Source organism: Anolis carolinensis, chromosome 3, assembly GCF_035594765.1.
Source record: "Anolis carolinensis isolate JA03-04 chromosome 3, rAnoCar3.1.pri, whole genome shotgun sequence".
Lineage (NCBI taxonomy): Eukaryota > Metazoa > Chordata > Lepidosauria > Squamata > Dactyloidae > Anolis > Anolis carolinensis.
In genome coordinates, this window is record NC_085843.1 from 189,167,587 (window position 1) to 189,180,506 (window position 12,920).

The window sequence follows — 12,920 nt, forward strand, 5'->3', positions numbered from 1 at the left end:
CCAGATAACCAGATCAAATAAGTAAGTACATTAGTTCTTGCAGTATAAAAAGGAGAGAAAAGGAGAAAGAGAAACTATGAAATCTGGCAGCACCTTTTAATTGGTTTTTATTTTAGCATGAGCTTTCATGGATATAAATCCATTTCTTCAGGTGAGATAGCAAGTGCAATTAAGGCCTTGGGTATAAAGCATATTTATATAGTTGTGGGAGTGGAATAAAATGTAATAAATCTTTCCCGATTGTTTCTGGATATTATAACATTATTTTTACATAGTAAAAATATCCATATCCAGAAACCTTTCATGCTATCATAACACATCATAGAATCATATAGTTGGGAGAACCACATGAGCCATTCAGTCCCAACATGCTGAATATGTGGACCATTGGGCAACAGTATTGAAGTCCAGAAAATACATTAATTATTTTAAAAAACATATAGAAAATAAATACCTTTAGATACTTTAGGATTAGAAGGACCAGTAACATGGCAACTGACACAACTGTGAAGAGGGCATCGAAAGCCCCTATTTTCAAATACTGTCAGGTGGAATTTTTTAACACAGGTTTCATGGTAAAATTTTCCGCAGTGTGATACAATGCAGCGTTTCACCTCAGGTTTTTTCTCTTTGCACACAAAACACGAATGAATACCTATAAAAAAGTAAAAGATGCTTGAATATTTTAGAAGACTAAAACCCAGATTAATTTTATGATATACAGTAGAGTCTCGCTTATCCAACGTAAACGGGCCGGCAGAACGTTGGATAAGCGAATATGTTGGATAATAAAGAGAGATTAAGGAAAAGCCTTTTAAACATCAAATTAGGTTATGATTTTACAAATTAAGCACCAAAACATCATGTTATATAACAAATTTGACAGAAAAAGTAGTTCAATACACAGTAATTCTATGTAGTAATTACTGTATTTACGAATTTAGCACCAAAATATCATGATGTATTGGAAACATTAACTACAAAAATGCGTTGGATAATCCAGAACGTTGGATAAGCGAGTGTTGGATAAGTGAGACTCTACTGTATACCTAATTACCATATATTCTTGAACACTAACTAAAATTTTATTGGCAAAAAAAATTGGCACAAAAAATCTGGGTTTACTTATTCATGGGTCAATATGGTGCCATGTCTGGACTTTTTGAATGCCTAAGCACTATGAGATGGGAGTGTGGGACACCAAAATTACTGCTCCAATCTCCAGAATCGCCCAATCTAGATCAGATCTATAGTGTCATCCCTACAGACAGTCTTCTGTAGTTACGATCCTTCCACTGCAACTTCCCTCTGGGCTGCTGAGGGAAAAGGGGTTACTCATGAGTAAGCAAGTCCCCCCACACAACCAGACTGCCTCCCTTCTCACATGCTGCTGCTGATGACATTGCACGCTCTTGGCCAGTGAGGCTCTGTGCTTGCAATCATGTCATAGTTTCTCCTCCAGCTCTGGTGTCATGCTCCTTTGGCTCCCAGTAACATGGTAAGGCTGCTGTAGAGCTGATGCCACTACAGCAGCCACTACTCCTGCCAACCCTCAGGTCTGTCATGGCCATGACCATTCTGCTACATGAGAGCCAGACGAGAAGAGTTTGCTGCCTCCAAAACTGTGGGAGTCAGAACAGGAGTGCAAGTATGTGGAAAGGATAGTGGGAGCAGGCACATCAGCTGCAACAGATAAGCCAGGAGGTAGCTTGGGCAAAAGGGGTGGGGGTATTGATCATTCACTTGCTTACTCATGAATAAAACAACTGCTCTGAGCTGCCCAGCAAGAAAAACATAGCGCAGGCATTGTAATAGAGGAGGAGTACCACATGATTGAGGTCATCCTAATCCTAGTGATGCTAGTGATTGGGGTGGGAAAATGGTGGCAGCGATAGCACTTTGACGCTTTCCCTGAGAGAATAGCAGGGGGCTGATGGTCCTTTTAGGTTCACCCAGTACAGATGAAGCTCTTGCCTTATTCATTCACCCCTGCAAGTTTTCCCCAGGGCTTAATGTGACTCCTCTACCCTTCCACAGATGTCCACTTTGTATAATATACACTGAACGTCTCTATAAAGTCAGTTTTTTTTAGCTATAATCATGACAAATTGTAAAATAATGCAAACAATAAAGTATCCAATAAGTTTGTAGGTCAGAAAAACTTGCCTGAAGAGCATTCAGTACAAATAAAGTGTCCTAAGGGCTTTGCAGATAGACCTGTGCATCCCGCATGAAAAGCACCAAAACAGCGTCCTTCACAAAGCAGCAGCTCTCCAGGCTTTTCACAGATCTTTGAAAAGAGAAAAATTAAACATTAAAAAGTATAGAAACAGGGGAATGGTTTTCAACCACATTCTTTCTTACTTACATGACATATTGAAAACTACATTTCTATTTCATTCTTGTCTCACTTTTAACACCATTTAATGTACCAAATTATTTAATCATTGAGTGAGGACAAATGAAATATTGTGCAACCTAGTCCTGTGCATGTTTATTGATAGGCAAGTTCCATAGGAATCATTCCCTTTCTTATCCCTCCTGCTCCTTCTTGTTATTTGTCATCTTTTAATCATAAAATTAGGCTATGTCGGATGCAGAAAAGAGGTAAATCATTAAAACTGAAGGGGCCAACTCTTTCTGTTATGGCTGACCATTAGCAGAACAATCTAAGCACCGTATCAGTTTCACAGGATATATAAGTATCTTTACATTTATAAAGATATGAAAGGAATCAACAAGAATAAGAGCAGCCTCCTAAATAGCCCAGGACACTGCAATGACATGAAGGTTATTGGCTTGATATGCAAGCCTGAGATATACACCACTTGATTCTGAGAAGCTGGAGAACTCAAGGTTTTATTAGGTCAGCTTAGAGGGAGTGCCTCCAATAAGCAGTTACAACTTGATTAATAGACTCTTTGCTGGGATGGAAAAGAGAGGGACCCAAAGGCCCTTAAAAGCTGTAGAAAAAGTCCTCTTTTGGGTAGTGCAGTTTGTAATATTGATAGCTAAATCCCAAAGAAGGACTTTGGAGTTGCAAAATCCTATTCCTATGGGCCTAATGGAAAAACATTGTACAAAACTAGTATTAATCTGCAATGTGCTCTCCTAAGCAAAACGGCCCCAATAATCAAGAATCTTCTTACGGCAGGAGATAACACCTCTTGAAGAATGCTGTAGGTGCCATTAACAAAATTCAATCCACAAACCTTAATTTATAAAACAATGAACAAATGACTTGATGTAATATCTTGTTTAAACCAGGGGCGAGAATTATGTAGTCCTCCAGGTAGTGCTGAATCGAAACTTCCAGTACTCACCAGCAGAAGCAGCATAGTGAGGAATGAAGGGAAAACTACATTCTCACCCTTGTTTAAAGAGTAAGAGATACCTCATTTGGTGTCTTTCTGACTAAAGTTGCTCATCATTTGATAAAAGACTAAATGGTCATGTTTCTTATCTGAAATTTTGATGGCGACAAATAAATTGAATGAGCAACCTACTCTGGGAAAATATCAACATGATCAGTTCAAGTTCAAATGCTTCAATTGATATAGTTCAGACAAAACATCTCTTGGTCTTTTTCATGCTATTTCAGTGAAGGTCTTAGCTCTGCTAATGGAGTTAAAATGATTTATACCTCTGTCCTTCCTGGGATTCAAAACACCCCAGCCCGTCCTGCAGATTTGGTGCTGTGAAGAAGGAGTGTTCTCTTCCTAATCATGTTAATTTAGAATCGAGACCCTGCTTCAACTAATTTATCTTACCTGGCATACATACTCCTTTTTTGCTGCAGCTCCTCGGTCAGACTTTTTGGACTGAGATATTTCTGCTAGTGCCTCATCGGCGCTTTCATAAGGAGACTCTGATCTTTCATCTCCCAGGCTATCTGAGATCTAAAGAAAAACAAAGTAAATTAAAACAGTTGAACATTTGATACATTATGGATGTATATAGATTGACAGTTAGAATCCAGAAAAATAGCCTGTGTTATTGGAAAATAAACTTCATACCATCAATCTGAGACAATTAACATTCCATCCTCACCCGATAAATATGGGATAGCAACTTGAATGAACTTTTGCCTGACAGGGAAGGGATTTGGAACTGCCCACCTCTGGGAGTTGAGCTGCCATGCTATGCAAATCAGGACTCTCCTCGACAACAGAAAATGTTCTTAATGTTCGTAACTTAAAACAGTGTCTGCTGAATCAAAATTTTCTGGATATATTGGTTATTGGCCCAAAACAATCCCTAGTATGAATCTGCTCAAGAGTATTAAATGTAACCTCTGCTTACCATTTCTTAAATGCAAATAAAAACACTATTCTATTGCTGTGGTTCTCAAACCTTTCTTTACAAGGGACGACTTTTACGTATTTCAAAAATGTATTTATTGCTCTAGTATAAGTATTGTGTGGCATACGATATAGAAGTAGTCTTAATATATTAGTAGCAGTTCATCTTATCAGTGTTCCCACTCTAAACTTCCCCTCTTGAATAGACGAATTAAAAACAAATAAATTTAAAAGACTATGATTATATAAAGTCTGTATTAGGGGTAAAGGTAAAGGTTTTCCCCTGACATTGTCTAGTTGTGTTCGACTCTGGGCGCTGGTGCTCATCTCCATTTCTAAGCAGAAGAGCTGGTTGTGGCCGTAGACACCTCCAAGGTCATGTGGCCAGCATGACTGCATGGAGCGCTGTTACCTTCCCGCTGCAGCGGCACCTATTGATCTACTCCCAAGGAGTCCCCGATGGCGCAGTGGGTTAAACCCTTGTGCCGGCAGGACTGATGACTTGAAGGTTGGATTGCTACCTGAAGGTTGCCCACTTGAATCCAACCCAGGGAGAGCACAGATGAGCTCCCTCTATCAGCTGCAGCTCCATGCGGGGACATGAGAGAAGCCTCCTACAAGGATGGTAAAAACATCAAGACATCCAGACGTCCCCTGGGCAAACTTGTTGCAGATGGCCAATTCTCACACCACAAGTGACTTGCAGTTTCTCAGGTCGTTCCCGACATGAAAAAAATCTCCTTCCCAGCTTGATGCTGCCACACATGCACCATGCCAGCCTTTTCCCTGCTTTTCATCTGCTATGCATTATCCTTCCTGCAAGAACCAGGACTCTGCCATTAGCAGACTGGACCTGGCTGGTGGAATGAAAGGGATTCTGCTGCCACCTTCAGGGACAGTTACCACTTTCTTTCCCAGCCAGAATAGTGATACCTGTTTGACAGCTGCAAAGCAAACTCAACAAGGAGCGGAAAAAACTTCCCATTCTCTTGCAAGAACTGCACACACAAATACAAACTCACATTACACATTTTAAGGAGCTGTGAGTTGCAAGTGCAGGAAAGCAGTCTGCCATATGACAATTGTAGGGATCTAGTGAGATCTCTCTCACTCTCACACATTCTCTTCCTCTTCAGCTAATTCGGGAACTGAAGGATAGTGACAGCAGCAGTATCAACAACAGTAGCAATGTGGGCAGGGGGCCATAGCAGTTCAATCCAGCCTGATGCTCCAAACCTCCTCCTCTAGGAGGCAGTGCCAGGTGCCTCCTAGCTCCAATTGAGATGTGCAATCCTGAGACAGTGGGAAGGGTGGCAGTGGAAGGAAAAGGGGAACCACTCAGGAAGGAGCCCCTGCTGTACATCTTGTCCCACCCCCACCTGCACAGCTGCCTAACACACTGCTGCTCCCTTTGACTTACCTCTAGCCCCTCCCCAGCCTTGCGTCATTCAGGCAGGCATGCCTTCCTAGTCTCCCGCCATATGCCGGAACACGGTGTGAGGCTAGGAAGGGGCAGGAATTTCCCCTCAACATTCAGATCTTGGCATGCTCGCCAGCCCAGGTGGGCATATCAAGACCCAATCGGAAGGGAAAAGCTCTGGCCCCTCCTAGGCAAGGGAACTGGTGAACCTTCACCTGCCTGCGTGTCTACTGGTCATAGCTATGAGCCCTCTTTGACCGCTGGAGGCCCTACCATGCCAGCGGTAGAAGCCTATGGTGTCACCCTTGGCTGCCAGCCAGGGGAGGCCCCATAGCCTCCAAAGTGTTCAATGCATAGTAGCTGAATCCCCCACCCCCTTTTTTTGAAGGGCAAAAGAGTGTGACTATTATGTGGTGAAATACTGTAGTTTTTACTTGTGTCATGACTACAAAATGTGTTCTTGGGGGGACCAATAGGGATATGTGTTTGTAATGAATCTGTAGGAGCCATCTTGCAGGAACCCTAAGAGTATTATCCAGAAACAATAAAATGGCAATTGCCCCGAGATCTTAGAAAGGATTTTCTCCCTTCTCTCACCGAGTTACAAGATGAGTGTGATTTATGATCCCGGGAACAACTGACATTTAAGTTTTCACATAGGTAATCACAGAAAGACCTTCCAGTCTTGACAAAAAAAATTCTTGTAATGGCACCACTTCTGATAGTTAGCAATGAAGTTCCTTTAAAAACAGTGAGACTCCTCACTTAGGATGCCAGCAATCCTAACAACTTGGTCCTTGCTAGGAAATTTTCCTTTAATGTCTTAATGTTGTTGTTTCACAACTAATATATTTCCAATATCCTTTTTATTAACTATATGTGTTGTAATCTATTGCTAGATAGATATTCCAAAGTGACTATAATTGGTAAGGCGCATCGGTGAGCATATCTACACTGACCATTTAATGCAGTGTCAAGCTAGCTTCAGTGCACGGGATTTAACTGAAGCATGTTGCAAAAGTATACTGCTTCATGCTTTAAGGGCTATAATTCAAGATAAACAAAATGGAGCCCTTAACATGCACTAACGTACTCCACTACTAACCACGATGCATGATGAAAGTGACTCTACAGAATGCAAATTGCTGTGCAGATACCCGGAGTACTCCACTGGTCCACACATACACATTCTGGCAGAGGGTTGGGGGGAAATGTATTTTTGGCAGCTGTCAAGCCATGGAAACTGTGAGTCCTGGATCCTTAAATAAAATGTAAAAATCAAGGCTGCTTTTTTTGGGGGGGGGGGGGGGGATGTTTTCAAGCTGTGGATGGTTGACTCAGTGGATGCATAATTTGTGAAGACCAAGGGCTGATATGTAACATGTATGTAATATGTAACACTTGAAGTCAGTTTGGCGTGGAGAAAGAGCTACAAGCCTCCTCCTGCTTTTCTTCAATTCACATTACTCCCAATATAACCTTAAAAGAGAAGTCACTGGGAAGCTAAGATTACATGTATTTACATTAACAATATGTTTGGGGCTTCAAAATATATATTCTGGACTAAAAAATTGAAGGAATGACTACATATAGATTAGGTGTTATCAACAATTAAGGCAAGGGAATTAAGACACACCAATGTTGCGAGAACATCCTCGAAAAAGGGAAAAAGGTATCTAATTAAGCAACATAAATACTGAGAATACATTTACACACACAAATTCTGTGGACATAGTGAAACCGACTGCCAAGTTAGTAAACAGTTTCTTTATTTCTCCGTAAACCATAGCATAACACAAAAAACTGTCCAGATTCCAAGTTTTTATTTACTTGTGTTAGTAAAACAGATTTAGCATAAATTATAGTTTGTTGCAGACAAAAGGAACATTGGGATGCAACTATATCTGTGTCTGAAAAGGATATAAATATCTGAGGAAACCCAAAATAGTAATTGCCATCTTGTGATGACTCATGGGCCATGTAGTCCCGTTCCTAGCGCTGTGGTGACAGATGAAGAGGAAAACTTGGGTTTTCCACCGTTTCAGCCAGAATTGGAATTTTCCCAGCCAGAATTGGAGCCCTTGCACCTGCAGGAGGTTTGTCTTCCAGAAAGCTGCCAAACAAGCCCTGAGTCAAAATCTCCCCCATTTTCTCGCCGTAACTATTATCAACAACAGAAAGGAGTTCAGCAGGCTAATCGCAGAAGCCTGAGAATCACAGCCAGGCATTCAGCTGATTAAGACTGCTTTCATGAGAAATTTTAGGGAGTCATGCATCTGCACACAGAGATTGACTTTCGGTTCTGGTTCCCCAGAGAAGTGTTCTTTGGTGGGAAAACGAGACCCTATTTAGGTTCTTTGCCCTGAAGGGATTTTGCGGAGTCAATTCGTCAGCAACTGGAGTAGGTTGTGTGTGGACAGCGCTACTCCGCTTCCAAGCCTTCGTTCCTGTTTCCAAGCCTTCGTTCCCGTTCCCAGCCTTGTTTACCTCCACGGACCTTGCCTTGCTTCCTAGGACTCAGCCTTGTCTTCCAGGACCTTGTCAAGTATTTTACCACGGATTTTGTCCCTGTTCCTCGTTCCTTGCTGCCTTGTATCAAGCCTTGTGTTCCAAGAATCAAGTTTACTTCCTAGCCTTTGCCTCAAGTTCCTTGGACTAAGAACCTTGTTATCTCCCCTCACTTTGCTTGGCAAAGTGAGAGTTTCGGTTATTGGATTACAACTTTGGACCTTAATATTTTATATTGGACATTGTTTTTCTGGACTATAATTGACCTTTCCTGAAAGGTCTTCTTCTGAACTACATTCTACACTTATTTTTATTGACTTTATATATTTCCTTAATAAAGATATTAGATAGATTCTGGCCTCTGTGTATGGTTATTGGTGCTCTGCAGCCTGGGTCGTGACACATCTATTCCCAAAGAGTGTGAAAATGTGTTAATTGTTGTAGATTGTTGACTTCAATTTATTTGTGCATTTATAACACAATATATCATAGCTAAGATACCCCAATCTTTTACTTTCAGCATCCCCATGATATTAAATTAGCTATCAAGGAACTATGAAGGAAATGTCAAGCTTTTCTGCCTCGCCACCACAATGCTTCAAATATTTACTGACACATAATAGACTAACGTTAAAAATGGACATGTTTATTCTTCTACACAATCCTTACATTGTAAGAAAATCACCTCTTTCAAATTATACACCTGAATAAGAAAGCATCTGATTGGTGCACAAACATACCTTTGAGTGAATTCAATTAATCTTAAACCCAAGTCAAACAAAACTGAAACAAAACTTTTCAAAATTGAAAGAAAACTACTCAATTAATTTTTTTCTGGTGAGTTGTGTCATACCCTGCTCTTAGGATTCATACAATGAGGGGGAAGAACAAGGGGATATGACAGCTCTAAGTGTGCAGCTCTCAGCAGCTACCAAACCTGGAGCTGGAAGTAGCTATCCTCAACAGGATGAAATTACAGAGGATTGTTTGCTTTGGTGGAATGCAGGCAAGAAAGAAAGAGCATCGGAAAATCCCAATAGCTTTATCAGAGATGCTTGTCAATCAGGATACACCTGAAGGACGCACCTGAACTATAAATCTGACTCCTGTAACCTTGGGAGTTTGCTGTTGTCAACTGACATTTGTGGAGAAACCAACCACCCGGGTCTGAAATTTTGGCTCATATTTCCTGTATGAACTGTGCTTGGTTACATCATAAGATTACTCTCTTGGACTGCTTCAATCAGACTCTTTTTGATTGATTACTTTTGTGTGGCTCTTAAGACAGCTGGACCTAGTGAATGCATTCTTCCTGCTCTGCTGTTAATTCAGGGTTAGATTTTCAGGGAAAGGAAAACATACTACTGTCTTTGGCTGCTTGGCAACTTTTGCAAAAAGCCTGACTTTGCCTCCCAGAACAGGACATGGTGACACAGAATCCTGTATTGGGGAATATAGACATCTTGTGTTTACTTATGTGTGTTTCACCATCTCACAAAAATCACAGAATCCATGTACAGGAAGAAACCAAATAGTTTTACAGTGAATTGCATGGCTTTCAGTCTAGGTCTTCTTTCATATATGATCCCCATACAGACCAACAGCACATACTTATGCACTGATCTCAAAACGTAAAGCTCAACATTTTGTTGCATTAAATGAGACTTAGGTTACACAGTCCAGAGCAGAATGTACTGCAAATAAAGGGACTTGAATATCTATAGATTTTGGTATCTATGTGGTGGTGGTCCTGGAACCAAAATCACAACAGGGCCCACTGTACTATAGATAGATCCAAGAATGAAAACAAGTCTTTGTCACATTTGAGGATCATGAAGTACCTTGAATAGAACCTAAGAAGTTACACAGATGTGAAGAATCCTTCTACCCTTTTAAAAACACATAACAATCTACTGGTCAAAAACCCATCTTTGCTCACTTGTATATAGTGAGGAGAAGGATTAGAAGTCTATATATAATTAATATACCACTGACTGGAAATCGTATTATACTCTGGCTCTGTTGGTTCTGTGGGCTGTGTTAGTTTTACTTGCCATATAATAATTTTAATAACCAGTAAATGCATTTTAATTGTAGTTTATATAAATTTATGTTTACATTTTCACATTACATGTTAATTGACAGGTTGTTATTACTTAATTTCTGGCTGTATAATATAATTTTGTCTTAGATGATCATTTATTTTGGGATTTGGTTGGTTTGTTACTTGTACTTGTATTTATGAATATACGTACTATGGCACTGAATGTTTGCCACTGTTTGTTGGACTCTGCCCGGAGTCCCCTCAGGGAAGATAGTGCATCTGAAGGTTCCTATGTAGGTCAGTTCACGGAACTCTATGGAATTCCCTTGTAAAAAAAATTAGGAAGGACTTGTGTATCAGTAATGGCAGCATGCCATCTGCCAAAAAAAGGTTCTAACTTACTGTAAAATTGAAAATAGGCATTTGTAATTGTCAGAAATGACAGTTGGAATCCTGAGGCAATTTCTTTGCAGAATAATGTTGCTTTGACTCATTGTAAAACCATCATGAAGAGGAGCCATTAGAAGAGTGTTAACGAAGTGGAGAATGTGAGATCTGGAATTGAAGATCATACTGCTTAGCCAGTGACCAGAGCTGGCTCTAGGTATTTTTCAGGTGTAGGCGAACAGAATTTTGGCACACCCCCCCCCAAAAAAAAACCAATCACTGAAAAATAAAAGCGTTGGATAAGCGAAAATGTTGGATAATAAGGAGGGATTAAGGGAAAGCCTATTAAACATCACATTACATTAAGATTTTACAAACTAAGCACCAAAACAAATCAACAGAAAAAGCAGTCTCAACTGCTCCCCGGTTATGTTTTTGCACCACAGGCAACTGCCTAATTCACCTCATTGTTAGACCGCCTCTGCCAGTGACATAACTGTCTTTCATCTTTTAGTCTCTTGAAGAATGGAACAACCCATGTTTGTCAAACAGAATAGGCAATCTTGCATCATGGGTGAGACCAGGCCCCCAGAACTAGACAGGCTAAGCCTTTTGGGGCCAGAAATACATTTTTAGCACCTCACTTTTTAAGTAAGGCATAATTAAGGATGAATTAGAATTATTGTTGTTGTTCTCTGCCTTTAAGTCATTTCAGACTTAGGGTGGCTCTAAGGGGACCCTATCATAGTTTTCCTGTCAAGATTTATTCAAAGGGGATTTGACTGTTTCATCTGAGGCTGAGAAAGTGTGACTTGCCTAAAGTCACCCAGTGGGTTCAGAGACAAACCACTACACCATGCTTTCTGAATTCTTTCCCTCTTTTTTGTACTTCCCTTTCTTTTTCCTTTTTCTCTCTCTGCTTTCTTCCACTTTCTCCCTCACTCCTTCCTTCCTTATTGGGGGCATTTGGAGCGGCAGGGGGTGGAAGCAACTGAGGCCAGTGTTTGTGGGAAAGGGGGAGGGGTTAGGGGGAGGAAAAGCAGTTGGAGACAGCATTTGGGACGAAAGGGGAGAGGGGAAGCAGTTGGGGGAGGTGGGGTTTGATGGGCTGCACTAAAGGCTTTTGCAGCCTGCACATGACCCACGCAGGCCTGGTTTAGACCTATGAAAGGGAGGCAGGTAAAATGTCTGCTGCATGCTCTGTTGTGGTAATCTGCAGTATCATCAATGTATGTGTTTCACTGTGGAAAGCAGAGCTGTCTTCTTAACATCACTGGAGAGGTATTCCATGAGAGGCCAAACTCGTTCTCATAGGAATTGCCGATAAACCCCTAGAAGACTTAGCAATATGCTAATCTGAGAGAAAGAACTACCGTAGGATATTTTTCATGAGACATTACAGGGTTCTCATCAGCCAAAGAATGGTTCTTTTTGGAGGATCCAGACTTTGCCACTTCGACAATAACTGAATATGGTTGAGGGTGCTTTAAAAAGATATCACAGTCTTCTTGCACTTGGTATACATTTCAACCATCCTTGAAGAAGAAGGAACTGAGGGTGGGGTCTGTCATTATTAATATAACACTGTACAAAGTACTACAAGCACAGGTATAGCTGTCTGAAAAATATTTTGAAAGCAAACAAGCTTGGTAAAAAACAAGGCTAACAGATGTTTTGCATTGGTGTGGTGGAAGAGGCAATTGATTGTGTGAGTTAAGTGGCGGTCTGCCCGTGTGCCCTGAGTGTTCTATTGTTCTAATGTATGAGACCCCCGTCCTCTGCCTGAGCATATGGTTTGAGAGTACAGGGCATCTGCAGAGAAGAAGTGAAGAAATGTGGTTGGGGGAGAAGTGCAAACGTCCCTATTAGAAGAGTAAGTCTAGCAACTTGAGTCCTAGGCTTCGTGAAAGTGTAGGTGAGAGTATGGACAGCCATTCTCGACTACTAACTATGCCTATCCTTCTCCCCACGCAGTCTTGTCCCTCTAACCTTGAGGGACGACTTCCTGTGCACATGGACTAAAACAGTGGCAACAAAGATCACAACACTAGGTTTCTCCCAAGGACAATTGCTAAGCATGAGATAGGACCAGGCCAAGGATCTTATTAAACAACAGATCCTGGACATAGAGCGCCAATCAGACCTAGATGCTCCCCAGCTTTCATTGCTAATGAAGCCAATAAGATTCCTCACCACTCCCATGGCATACCTAACAAACCTGGAGGTGTCCAAACACCGAAGGGCTTTTACCCTGGCAAGT

General features: G+C 41.1%; 1 protein-coding gene across 6 annotated transcripts in view; it reads right to left on the reverse strand.

Moving 5' to 3' along the window:
• Nucleotides 1–12,920, reverse strand: part of nsd2 (nuclear receptor binding SET domain protein 2) — an 80,264-nt gene that overhangs the window by 27,013 nt on the left and 40,331 nt on the right. For all 6 annotated transcript variants that reach the window (XR_010004544.1, XM_062975977.1, XM_062975976.1 and 3 more), the window contains 3 exons: nucleotides 3,771–3,899; nucleotides 2,167–2,290; nucleotides 455–655 (listed from right to left, as the gene is read on the reverse strand). Coding sequence is in view for 5 of the 6 variants with exons in the window: in XM_062975977.1 (XP_062832047.1) it covers nucleotides 455–655; nucleotides 2,167–2,290; nucleotides 3,771–3,899 (454 nt within the window). In the remaining variant the exon portion in view is untranslated. The remainder of the gene's footprint in view (nucleotides 1–454; nucleotides 656–2,166; nucleotides 2,291–3,770; nucleotides 3,900–12,920) is intronic.